Source organism: Mandrillus leucophaeus, unplaced genomic scaffold (assembly GCF_000951045.1).
Source record: "Mandrillus leucophaeus isolate KB7577 unplaced genomic scaffold, Mleu.le_1.0 Scaffold74, whole genome shotgun sequence".
Taxonomy (NCBI): Eukaryota; Metazoa; Chordata; class Mammalia; order Primates; family Cercopithecidae; genus Mandrillus; species Mandrillus leucophaeus.
In genome coordinates this window covers 330,077-343,507 of record NW_012108030.1, presented here as the reverse complement: position 1 = coordinate 343,507, position 13,431 = coordinate 330,077, and the positions used below count along the sequence as shown (strand labels likewise).

General features: G+C 43.5%; 1 protein-coding gene across 7 annotated transcripts in view; it reads left to right on the top strand.

Moving 5' to 3' along the window:
* The window catches only part of ZNF766 (zinc finger protein 766), a 47,289-nt gene extending 36,086 nt beyond the window's left edge, over positions 1-11,203 (top strand). For 5 of the 7 annotated variants that reach the window (XM_011965851.1, XM_011965855.1, XM_011965853.1 and 2 more), the window contains exons 2-4: positions 1,169-1,295; positions 2,344-2,472; positions 8,824-11,203. In XM_011965851.1, coding sequence (XP_011821241.1) covers positions 1,169-1,295; positions 2,344-2,472; positions 8,824-9,956 — 1,389 coding nt within the window. In that variant the 3' untranslated portion in view covers positions 9,957-11,203. The remainder of the gene's footprint in view (positions 1-1,168; positions 1,296-2,343; positions 2,473-8,823) is intronic. The other 2 variants (XM_011965852.1, XM_011965856.1) reach the window with 2 other exon arrangements.
* The last annotated feature ends 2,228 nt before the right edge of the window (positions 11,204-13,431 follow it).

Here is a 13,431-nt window from a genome sequence, read left to right as displayed (position 1 = left end):
GGGAGTTTGAGACCAACCTGACCAATGGAGAAACGCTGTCTCTACTAAAAATACAAGATTAGCTGGGTGTGGTGGCACATACCTGTAATCCTAGCTACTCGGGAGGCTAGGCAGGGGAATCCCTTGAACCTGGGAGGCAGAGGTTGTGGTGAACTGAGATCGCACCATTGCACTTGAGCCTGGGCAGCGAGAGCAAAACTCCATGTCAAAAACAAAAAATTTATATTTTTGAACAGTTGAAATTACATCTGAAATACTTTCTATGACCTTATAAGTGTTCTACACTATTGGGCCGGGCACGGGGCTCACGCCTGTAATCCCAGTGTTTTGGGAGGCCGAGAAGGGTGGCTCACATGAGGTCAGGAGTTCAAGACCAGCCTGGCCAACCAGGGTTTGGTGAAACCCTGTCTCTACTAAAAATATAAAAATTAGCCAGGTATGATGGCGCATGCCTGTAATCCTAGCTGCTCGGGAGGCTGAGGCAGGAGAATTACTTGAATCTGGAAGGCAGAGGTTGCAGTGAGCGGAGATCGCGCCACTGCACTCCAGCTTGGGTGACAGACTGGAGACTCTGTCAAAAAAAAAATGTGTTCTACACTATCACATTAATGAGTTAATGACAGTAAGAATAGTAATGTATTACGAGGAGGATACGTGTATATGCATATATAATGACCTTTTATGCAGATTTAGGTTTTTGTTCATGAACTTAACTTTACTCAGGTAATTGTCAGTTTACTTTTGATGCTGATCTGTTACTTAACACTTTGATTCTTTAGGTTTGATTCTAATGCCCAGACACAAAATTAACCCACAGTTATCTCTATAGAAGTGTTAGGTATTATGTTCAACACACCAACTGATACGCATTATCTACCTGAGCTAGAATACAAGTAGTTGGTGTCTTCAGAGACACTTGTATTCTAGCTCAGGTAGATACTGAATGGAAAATCTACACTGCTTTAAAGATTATCATAACTTTTTGTGGAAAAGTATAATAAAACTCAATCACAGACACATAACTAGCTCAAAAATACCTTAATGTGGATATGTCAGAATGTTCATGTCAGCACTTCAGTTGAGTCAATCCTTACAACCCTCTTCTCGTTTTGTGTGAACATAATTACTCTCTCCATACCCTGTTGGTCAAATGCATCTTTCATTTTAGGGACACTTGACATTCAGGGACGTGGCCATAGAATTCTCTCAGGAGGAGTGGAAATGCCTGGACCCTGTGCAGAAGGCTTTATACAGGGATGTGATGTTGGAGAACTACAGGAACCTGGTCTCCCTAGGTAAGGATAATGCCCCTCAGAAGTTGGGGTCTGCCCTTAGTATCTCTGCATTTTCCCTTGTGTGTGCCTCTTGGGAGCCCCTGCATTGCTTGACTGAGATTGAAACCCTGTTGACTTGGCTGGGCGCAGTGGCCTCTAATCCCAGCACTTTGGGAGGCCGAGGTAGGTGGATTGCTTGAGGTCAGGAGTTCGAGACCAATCTGACCAACATGATGAAACCCCATCTCTACTAAAAATACAAAAATTAGCCAGGCATGGCGGCATATGCCTGTAATCTCAGCTACATGGGAGGCTGAGGCAGGAGAATTGCTTGAACCCAGGAGGCAGAGGTTGCAGGGAGCTGAGATCATGCCACTGCACTCCAGCCTGGGCAACAGAGCAAGATTCTGTCTCAAAAAAAAAAGAAAGCCTGTTGACTCAGAAATGAAAAGCTCCCGTATACTTTCTGGACTTGAAATGCCCCCTTTCTTCAGATCTTCTGTCTCCTTCATGATGCACTTTTGGGTTGGTACCTGGGCTTACGTGTGTGTAAAACCTTATGACAAACTTTTAAAATATCCAGTTCCCTGTTTTCTACCCCTATGATTTTGATTCTCTAGTTCTTGGAAGAGAGTTCGATATCCAATTATTACAGGGTTCCCTAAGCATTCAGAAGGAGACACTCTGTGGGTGAATTTGTGAAACGTTTTTCTTGAATTCTTGATTAGTTTTTTTTTTTTTTAATTTATAGTAGAATGACTTATAATCCTTTGAGTATATACCCAGTAATGGGGTTGCTGGGTCAAATGGTATTTCTGGTTCTAGATCCTTGAGGAATTGCCACGTTGTCTTCCACAATGGTTGAACTAATTTACACTCCCACCAACAGTGTAAAAGCGTTCCTGTTTCTCCACATTGTCTCCAGCATCTGTTGTTTCCTGACTTTTTAATGATCGCCATTCTAACTGGCGTAAAAGGATTAATTTTTAATATCGTCTGTCCTGCCTAAACAGAGGGCTTGGATTTTGGAGACATCACAGCACATCTTGATTCTTTCTTTTATAAACAGGGATATGTCTTCCTGATCTGAGTATTATCTCCATGATGAAGCAAAGGACAGAGCCCTGGACTGTGGAGAATGAAATGAAAGTAGCAAAAAATCCGGTTAGGTGGGAAGGTATCAAAGATATCAACACAGGTAAGAGCTCAGATGGACAGAGTGGAAGCCACACTTTTTTTTTTTTTTTTTTTTGACACAGTCTCTGTCCCCCACGCTGGAGTTCAGTGGCCATGACAGCTCACTGCAGCCTTGAACTCCTGGGCTTCAGCAGTCCTCCTGCTTTGGCCTCCCAAAGTGATGTGATTATAGGCACGTGCCCCATGCCTACCAGAGCCACACTATTAAATAGTGTTTGGGAAACTCTCTGTAAGTGGGAGAACTGTGTGGAGAAATAGGAGTTGAAATCCTGTGAGTTCTTAAGAGAAATCTTTCTTTACCCGCACCTGTCACCATGTCCTTTATTTATTTATTTGCTTATTTATTTATTCAGAAAGAGAGTCTCGCTCTGTCTCCGGGCTGGAGTGCAGTGGTGCGATCTCAGCTCACTGCAACCTCTGCCTCCTGGATTCAAGTGATTCCCCTGCCTCAGCCTCCCGAGTAGCATGCCCAGCTAATTTTTGTATTTTTAGTAGAGACGGGATTTCACCTTGTTAGCCAGGATGGTCTCAGTCTCTTTACCTCATGAGCTGCCCACCTCGGCATCCCAAAGTGCTGGGATTGTGGCGTCAGCCACTGCGCCCAGCCCACCCTTTCATTTAGATGTGTAATAGTTTTATGTTTTTGCCCTCCAGTGTTACTGCAGCCCAAACAGAAGCAAAATCAAAGCCTTTTATCATGATGGACAGTATCCTGTCATGTGGCTTGTGTCAACTCTTTAGTTCCTTGATTCTGAGGGGCAAAGGGAGTGCCATTTCAAAGGAGTTTCTTTCCCCTGTGGTCTCTTTCTGTATGGGATTTTATCTGTTGCTCAGTTCTCTGTCCTTATACATCAGAGCTGAGGTCTGCATAGACCTGCCTCCTTGACCTATTCATGATCCGCCCATTTCCTGTACTGGGAAGACCTGATGGGGAGAAGGGAAAACATAGGTTGTTGTCTTTTGCTTCTGGGGCCTGGAAACTGCATAGAGCTGTTTCAAGCCCACTTTGCCTGTTCAGGTCTGTTTGAGGTGGGAAAAAGTCAGTGATTTTCTTACTCTCACATGCTGCTTGGCACAGAATGCTTCATTTCTGGTCACCAAAATGTGTGGAGATTTCTCCCCACCAAAAACCAGTTTTGGGGTTTCCTGCAATTCATTCGTGACACTGTCTACCTGAGTTAGAGTCGCATCCCACAGGCTAAGGGTTGAGTTCCCAAGCCTATCCCCCACCTAAGCCACCAGTTGCCAGTAGTGGGTAGTCACCTTTCCACCTGACCAGCCACAAGTCAGGGTTCCCTTGACCCCCTTCTTCTGTTTGGTTACTTTGCTAGGGTGGCTCACAAAACTCAGTGAAACACTTCGTTATGTTCATTGCTTCATGATGAAGGATGTTTCCAAGGATACAGATGGACAGCCAGATGAGATTCACAGGGTAGGCACGTGGGGAGATTCACTGGCTGTGCCATCCTCCAGTTCCACTGCATGTGTTCAGCATTTGAAAGCTCTCAGGAATTTTTATGGAGGCTTCATTACATAGACATGATTGATATTAACTCAGTCTCCAGCCCCTGTACCCGTCCTGGAGGATGGTGGTTGGTGCTGACAATTCCATGCTTCTAACCATGGCCTGGTCTTTCTGGGCTTTCTATATCTGCAGATACAGAAACCATGGATATGAAGGCCAATAGTAAGGGACTTGAGCATCACACATTTTGATATCTTAGGGTTTTTTAGCACAAAACTCGCAAACCATGTTTTTCCTCTGCTCTCACACCACCGCAATTACCAACACAGAAGAAGACTTCTCTGACCAAAGGTGTGGGGGTTTTTCCCCAGACACCAAGCAGCAGACAGCAGCTGGGTGTCCTCCAACTCACTTCCAACACTACCTGGAGATAGGGCCAGGTCCCACAGGTTTAGGGCTCAGTCTCCAAGACTTGCCCCACTTCCCACTAGTTGCAAGTCTCAGTCCCCAGAACTTCTGACCAACTGGCTTCCAGTTGAGGTTTCCACGATCCCCTCTTTGGGCCCAATTAATTTGTTGGAGCAGCTCACAGAACTCACAGAAACACTGACGTTTACCAGTTTATTATGAAGGATATTGCAAATGACACAAATGAAGGGACATATGGGACAGGTATGGGGGAAGAACTGTGGAACTTCCATGCCCTCCCTGGGCGTGCCACTCTCTAGGAAACCGCCATGTGTTCCGACATCCCGAAGCTCTTGGAACCTAATCCTCTTGGGTTTTGATGGAAGCTTTGTGACATCAGCATTCCTTCCGCCAGGGTATACAGCAGGACCCTCTCTGGGGAGGTCGTAAGACCAGCAATCAGAAAGGTGGGGGGGAAGTTATAGAGTCCTGCCTTAGAGCAGGTGAAAGGAGAGGAGGAGAAGGTTGGAGAGGTTATTTTTCTTAAGGCCTGCACAGAAGGCCTAAGCCGACATAACCAAAGACTGCAGCAAGGGCTATGGGAGTTATGAGCCAGGAACTGCGGAGAAAAACCAATGTATGTGTGTGTCATAACACCACACAGAGGAGCCTGGAACGTGTCCTCCCTGGATACCTAGGGAGGTATTCTGAATAGAAATGATGGATGTGTGCGCAGTCAGTAATCAATGAAAGAGAGCGAATAAGCACAAGTGGGTACCACTGCACTTAGATGATGTAAGACCAGAAAGTCAAGAAAGACCTGGATCCCGGAAGCCCTCAATTAAAAAAAAAAAAAGAAAGAATCCCAGTGGGCTTTTTTTTTCCCCCCTAATTATAAAGGAAAAGCCTTCATTCTTTCAATACTGAGTATGTTGCCTTTCGGCTTTTTACATATGGCCTCTAGTAAGCAGGTTCCTTGGATTCCTAGTGTGTTGAGTGTTCTTTTCTTTTTCTTTTGAGGGGGTGTCTCTTGCTGTCATGATCTCGATCTTGGCTCACTGCAACCTCCACCTCCCAGGCTCAAATGGTCCTCCCACCTCAACCGCCTGAATAGCTGTGACCACAGGCCACACGCTTGGCTGATTTTTGTATTTTTTGTAGAGGTGGAGTTTCGCTATGTTAGCCAGGCCGGTCTGGAATTCCTGATCTCAAGTGATCCCCCCATCTTGGCCTTCCAAAGTATTTGGATCATAGGCATGAGCCGCCATGCCTGGCGAGTGTTTTTATCATAATGATTGCTGAGGTTTTTCAAATGTTTTTCTGCATCAGCTGAGATTATTGCATGGATTTCTTTTTCTTTATTCTGTTATTGTGGGGTTTTACGTGGACTGATGTTCCAAAGTTGCATCCTTCTTGTATTCCTGAAATAAATTTTGCTTGGTCCTGAGGTGTGATCCATTTTACTGCGCTGCTAAATTTATTTTGCTACCATTTGGTTGAGGATTTTTGCGTTAGATTAATCAGTAATATTGCTCTGCAGTTTTGTTTTGTTTTGTTTTAAGATGGAGTCTCACTCTGTGGCCCAAGCTGGAGTGCAGTGGTGTGATCTCGGCCCACTGCAGCCTCCGCCTCCTGGGCTCAAGTGATTCTCCTCTCTCAACCTCCCAAGTAGCTGAGACTACAGGTACCTCTCACCATACCCGGGTAACTTTTATATTTTCAATAGAGACAGGGTTTCACTATGTTGGCCAAGCTGGTCTCGAACTCCTGACTTCAGGTGATCTGCCTGCCTCAGCCTCCCTAAGTGCTGAGATTACAGGTGTGAGCCACCGTGCCCAGCCTGCCCTGCGGTTTTCTTTAGGGCCTTTGCCTCTGCTTTCAAGGTAACACCGGCCCCACTGAATGAGTGTAGAAGTGGTTCTCCTCATCAAGCTTATGGCATGTTTTGAGGAGGATTAGTGTTAAATCTTTTTCAGTATTTGATAGAAGTTTACACTGAAGTCATCTGGTCCATTGCTGTTTTAGTTGGTAGGTATTTGATAACTCGGTCTTCTTATTTGTTACTGATGTGTTTAGATTTTCTACTTCTTCATCGTTAAGTCTTGGTAAGTGGTGTCTATCTACAAATTTATCCATTTTTTTCTTAGTTATCATATTTTTTGTTATGTAATTGTTGAGTCTCATTTAACTTCCATTTTTATTTGTATAGACTTGTTTGTAATGTCCTCTTTTACCTTTCTCATTGTAGTTTTTTCGGTCGTATGCTTCATGTTTCTTTTTTCTAGTTTATCTAGGTAAGGATTTGTCAGTCTTATTCAAAGTGTGAACTCTTACTTTCCTGACTTTCTCTAGTGCTTCTCTGCTGTTTTCTTTGTTTTATAACCTTTATTTTTTCTTTCTGCTATCTTTGTGTTCATTTTTTTCTTTTTCATTTTTTTTTAGACGGAGTCCTGCTCTGTCACCCAGGCTGGAGTGCAGTGGTACGATCTCAGCTCACTGCAACCTCTGCCTCTCAGGTTCAAGCAATTCTCCTGCCTCAACCTCCCAAGTAGCTGGGACTATGGGCGCACGCCACCATGCCCGGCTAATTTTTTGAATTTTAGTAGAGATGAGGCTACATCGTGTTGCTCAGGCTAGTCGTGAAATCCTGAGTTCAGGCAGTCCGCCTGCCTCGGCCTCCCAAAGTGCTGGGATTATAGACGTAAGCCGCTGCGCCCAGCCATGTTCATGTTTTTCTTTTTGAGGTATAAAGTTAGGTTTTTTTATATGTTATTTTATTCTAGTTTAGTTATTTATTTATTTATTTTTTTTTTTTTGAGACGGAGTCTCGCTCTGCCGCCCAGGCTGGAGTGCAGTGGCCGGATCTCGGCTCACTGCAAGCTCCGCCTCCCGGGTTCACGCCATTCTCCTGCCTCAGCCTCCCGAGTAGCTGGGACTACAGGCGCCCACCACCTCGCCCGGCTACTTTTTTGTATTTTTTAGTAGAGACGGGGTTTCACCGTGTTAGCCAGGATGGTCTCGATCTCCTGACCTCGTGATCCGCCCGTCTCGGCCTCCCAAAGTGCTGGGATTACAGGCTTGAGCCACCGCGCCCGGCCCTAGTTATTTATTTTTTAAGAGATAGGGTCTCACTGTGTCACTTAGGCTTGAGTGCAGCGGCATGATTATAGATCCTGGGATCCATTGATGATCTCACTTTAGCCTCCTGAGTAGTTGGGACTACAAGTTCACGACACTGTGCCTCACTAATTAAAACAGGAATGTATTTTATTTTATTTATTTTGTTTAGAGATAGGGGATCTTACTTTGTTGCCTAGGCTGGTCTGCAACTCCTAGCTTCAAGAGATCCTCCCACCTCAGCCTCCCAAAGTGCTGAGATTACAGGTGTGAGCCACCCAGCCATTTCTTTATTTTTCATGTATGCATACATCATTACAATATCCCTTCCAGCACTATTTTTGTTGCATTTCATGAGTTCTGCTGTGTTATATTTATATTTTCTTTTATATCAAGATATTTTCTAATTTTCCTTTTATTTTTATTTATTTATTTACTTTTATTTATTTATTTTGAGATGGAGTCTCACTCTGTCGCCCAAGGTGGAGTGCAGTGTGCAGTGACATGATCTTGGCTCACTGCAACCTCCGCCTCCCGGGTTCAAGTGATTCTTCTCCTGCCTCAGCCTGCTGAGTAGCTAGGATTACAGGCACACACACCGTCATCACACCTGGCTAATTTTTTTTTTTTTTTTTTTTGTATTTTTAGTAGGGTCAGGGTTTCACCATGTTGGTCAGGCTGGTCTTGAATTCCTGACCTCATGATCCACCTGCCTTGGCCTCCCAAAGTGCTGGGATTACAGGCGTGAGCCACCGCACCCGGCTTTTATTTTTATTTTTTGGAAACGTAGTCTGATTCTATCACTCAGGCTGGAGTGCAGTGGCATAGTCTCAGCTCACCGCAACCTCTGCCTCCCAGGTTCAAGCAGTTCTCCTGCCTCAGCTTCCTGAGTAGCTGGGATTACAGGCACATGCCACCATACTTGGCTAATTTTTGTATTTTTAGGTGGAGATGGGGTTTCACCATGTTGGCCAGGCTGGTCTCGAACTCCTGACCTCAAGTGATCCACCCGCCTCGCCCTTCCAAAGTGCTGGGATTACAGCCACCGCACCTGGCCTATGCAGCTGCTCTTAAGTATCTTATTTTCCCTGAGAGGCTCATCCTGCTTTTTAGAAGCTTTCAATTTCTGTTGTATTTTTCTGCTCATAATCCCTCTCAAACTCAGCTGACTCCTGCAGATTCCCCACTGCTCAGTGCATCACCCCACCTTTTGGGTTTTCTCCGCTGCCAGTGTGATAATACGAAGTATGCTGATATTTCTTCTAGTGTCGAAGTCAGATGAGGCAGATTCCAGTCCCTCCGTCAGGGTCTAAACATACCAGAACCATGGGTTCCAATTACACTCTTTACTTGCTTTCCTAGGGAGGTGCTGTGCAATGAGAAGCAAAGCAGGAAACAAGCCTATTACAAATCAACTTGGATTAACCTTTCAGTTACCTCTGCCAGAACTGGAGATATTTCAAGGTGAAGGGAAGATTTATGAATGTAATCAAGTTGAAAAGTTCATCAGCCACAGTTCTTCAGTTTCACCACTTCAAATATTTTATTCTGGGGTCAAAACCCACATTTTTTATAAACACAGGAATGATTTTGTTGATTTTCCATTGCTGTCACAAGAACAGAAAGCACACATTAGGAGAAAACCTTACGAATGTAATGAGCAGGGCAAGGTCTTCAGAGTGTCTTCAAGCCTTCCTAATCATCAAGTAATCCACACTGCAGATAAACCTAACAGATGTCATCAATGTGGTAAAGCCTTCAGGTACAAGTCAGGCCTTGCAGAACACTGGAAAATTCGTCCGGGAGAGAAACCTTACAAATGTAAAGAGTGTGGCAAGCTCTTCAATCGAATTGCATACCTTGCACGACATGAGAAACTGCATACTGGAGAGAGTCCTTACAAATGTAATGAGTGTGGCAAGGTCTTCAGTCGTATCACATACCTTGTACGACACCAGAAAATTCATACTGGAGAGAAACCTCATAAATGTAACGAATGTGGCAAGGTTTATAGTAGCAGTTCATACCTAGCACAACATTGGAGAATTCATACAGGAGAGAAACTTTACAAATGTAATAAATGTGGCAAAGAATTTAGTGGGCATTCAAGCCTCACCACCCATCTGTTAATCCACACTGGAGAGAAACCTTACAAATGTAAAGAATGTGACAAGGCTTTTAGGCACAAGTTCTCCCTAACAGTTCATCAGAGAAATCATAATGGAGAGAAACCTTACAAATGTCATGAATGTGGCAAAGTCTTCACTCAAGTTTCACACCTTGCACGACATCAGAAAATTCACACTGGAGAGAAACCTTACAAATGTAATGAGTGTGGCAAAGTCTTCACTCAGAATTCACACCTTGCAAATCATCAGAGAATCCATACTGGAGAGAAACCTTACAAATGCCGTGTGTGCGGTAAGGTCTTTAGGCACAGCTCATGGCTTGTACAGCATCAGAGAAGCATTCATGAGAGAGTCCTTACAAACTGAGTTTGGCAAACTCTATCATGAGTTCTAGCATTAATCAACATCCAAGAGTCCATACTAGAAAGAAAGAAATTTAAATATACTATCTATGGCACAGGCTGTATCGACACCTACCAAATCAGTAGACATCAAAACATTCGTCTTTGGTGAAACCACACAAATGGATGGTGTGTGCCAAGGCTAACAAGTCAAAATCTGTTGAACCTGATGATATGATGTGTATAAAGGGTGCAAGGACACGTGGAAATGGTCTGTTATATTCGGGTTATTAAAAATGTAATTATTTGGATTTGAAAGGCCAGGTGCAGTGGTTCATGCCTATAATCTCAGCACAATAGAAAACCAAGACAGGAGGGTCACTTGATGCCATGAGATCAAGATCAGCATGGGCTACGTAGCAAGGCCTATCTCTACAAAATAAAAAACCCAAGCCCTTGGCATGTGTCTGTAGTTCCAGCTACTCGAGTGGCCGAAGCAAGAGGATTGCTTAAGTCCAGGAGTTTGAGAGTTTGAGCAGTGAGCTCTGATCTTGCCATTTGTACTCCAGCTTGGGTGACAGAGCGAGTCCCTGTCTCAAAAGAAAGCAAAAAAAAAAAGGCTAGTTTTTATGACTTCAACCTGAACTTTGAAATCTCTTCATGTGCCTTCCCTACAGGCCTTTCACTGTGGTCTCTGGGAAAGAATCAGTCAGATGACAGGGCTGACTTCATTAGCTGAGGAGCGTTTCTATCCAATTTCCTGGAAGAATAAGGACTCTTCCTTTTCAAATTAAAGATTGTCTGATTTAGAGGCCATGGAGATGGACAGAGAATAATAAAACCGTGATGGTAGTCATCATGCTTATTGCAGTTAGCACACTATTTTCCTGACGGGCACAGTGCTGCTGTGCTCTACAAGTGACCATGAAATACAGCATGCCATGACTTTAGGACACAGGGATTTTTATGGGAAGAGAGTCAAGTCATTAGGGACTGATTACGTAGAGACAATGCAGGGGAAATGGTGGCCACCTTCTCCATTGAATAGCAATAGCTCCTGTTTAGCAAAGACTGATTAAAAAGTACTCTTATTTTTGAAATGGAAGAGAGAACAGTTACATCAGAGTAGAGAGTTTAATCGAAACTACCAATGGAACATGTTCTTGAGTAGGATTCATGTTTAACTGCTGGCATAATTTGCTTCTGTTTGATTTAGAATGTCCATAGTTCTCATGTTTGGAACAATAAAGTTGAAATTTTCCAAAGTGTGAATGATTCACCTTCTTTCTACCATATTGTTTATCTCAGGAGGATACTTTATAGCAGACAATAATGAGGCACCATTAGCATTTTATTTTTGTTTTTATTTTTTTATTATACTTAAAATTCTAGGGTACATGTGCACAACATGCAGGTTTATTACCTAGGTATACATGTGCCATGTTGGTTTGCCACACCTATCAACTCGTCATTTACATTAGGTATTTCTCCTAATGTTATCCCTCCCCCAGCCCCCACCTCCTGACAGGCCCTGGTGTGTGATGTTTCCCGCCCTGTGTCCAGGTGTTCTCATTGTTCAGTTGCCACCTATGAGTGAGAACCTGGGGTGTTTGGTTTTCTGTCACTGTGATAGTTTGCTGAGAATGATGGTTTCCAGCTGCATCTATGTCCCTGCAAAGAACATGAACTCATCCTTTTTATGGCTGCATAGTATTCCTTTTTTTTTTTTTTTTTTTTTTGAGATGAAGTTTTGCTCTGTTGCTCAGGCTGGAGTGCAGTGGCACGATCTTGGCTCACTGCAACCTCTGCCTCCCGGGTTCAAGCGATTCTCCTGTCTATGCCTCCCAAGTAGCTGGGATTACAGGTATACACCACCACACCCGGCAAATTTTTTGTATTTTTAGTAGAGTCGGGGTTTCACCATGTTGGCCAGGCTGGTCTCGAACTCCTGACCTCAGGTGATCCAGCCGCCTTGGGCTCCCAAAGTGCTAAGATTATAGGCGTGAGCCACCATGCCTGACCAGGATTTTTAAGGTTGAAGCATCCACAATAATTTTGTGTGTGAAATGAAATGACATACACTTTTGGGTATATATACTTGGGTAAGGATAATTTTGGGTAATAGTACTTAAGTTATTCTCTCTACTCTTTGTTTTTGTTTCTGTTTTTTGTTTTTTGTTTTGTGATGGAGTTTCGCTCTTATTGCCCCGGCTGGAGTTCAATGGTGTGATATCGGCTCACTGCAACTTCCGCCTTCCAGGTTCAAGCGATTCTCCTGTGTCAGCCTCCCAAGTAGCTGGGATTACAGGCATATGCCACCATGCCCGGCTAATTTTGTATTTTTAGTAGAGACAAGGTTTCTCCATGTCGATGAGGCTGGTCTCGAACTCCCGACCTCAGGTGATCCGCTCACCTCAGCCTCCCAAAGTGCTGGAATTATAGGTGTGAGCCACCGCACTTGGCTTACCTCTCTACTCTGCCCTAAGATGCTTATGCGGGTAAAGTGAAAATCACATAACAGCACAACTTCATCATCATATACCCTCTATGTTCATCATTGTTGATGAACATGCACTGTATTATGTTTCTATGTGCCTTTTGCTTGTGTGCCAAATAAGACCCATGGCAGGCACCTTCATTTTCAGGAAGCAAAAATACAGTAATATGGAAAATAGGACAAAGTGTGGACTTCAGAATGAAAATATTGTAACAATCTTGCTATTGACCTTGTAGTGCTCAGTGACATAATTTGAAAATATTAATGTTCAGAAATGTTCTCTTAAGGATGAACACACAGAATGGGAATTTTGTTTTCCTTTGGTAGATTAACTAGAAACTTCATATTTTCACCCTCATAACATTTTTGGTAATTTGAACTTTTGATCACTCTTCTGGAGCTGCTTTGACATCCACCTGAAGTTTGGTTCGGATATTGAGAATGACGATGCCATTCAGTAACGTGATCTGAAAATGTTTACCCATAATGAGGCTTTCTGGGGAGAGCAGGGTAGACTTCCCCAGCTGGTTCAAAAATGACTTTAGGGAATCGGCACAGGTGACTGGCTTCGGGTATGATGATTGTTAAGGGATATGGTTGGGGCAGGGGTGCCCACTTGTGGTTTGAACTTCCAGCTGGTGCCAAAGGAGTGGGCACTGAGGATTTTTCAGTTGGCCAGATGGGCAGAATAGGAAGAGGGAGTGCAGAGGTGTAAAAGGCGTTAGTGTTCAGACATCACAAAATGCAGTGAACTCTAATACAACACCGAATGTTTCCTCTGGAACTCCTGCCATCTTGGTTAGGAAAGACCCCAATTTTCTTCATGATAATATCTTATGTTCCTTTTATAGCTACAGATGCAAGTCTCATTGCACAATATGATTTTTGAAAACGCTTGTGAAATATTTTGTAGTAAAATTGCCTAAGTTACTTTTTACAGTAGACAATGAAAATTATTGTGCGGAAGGGTTTATAATATAATGTATTATATAATATTATTTTT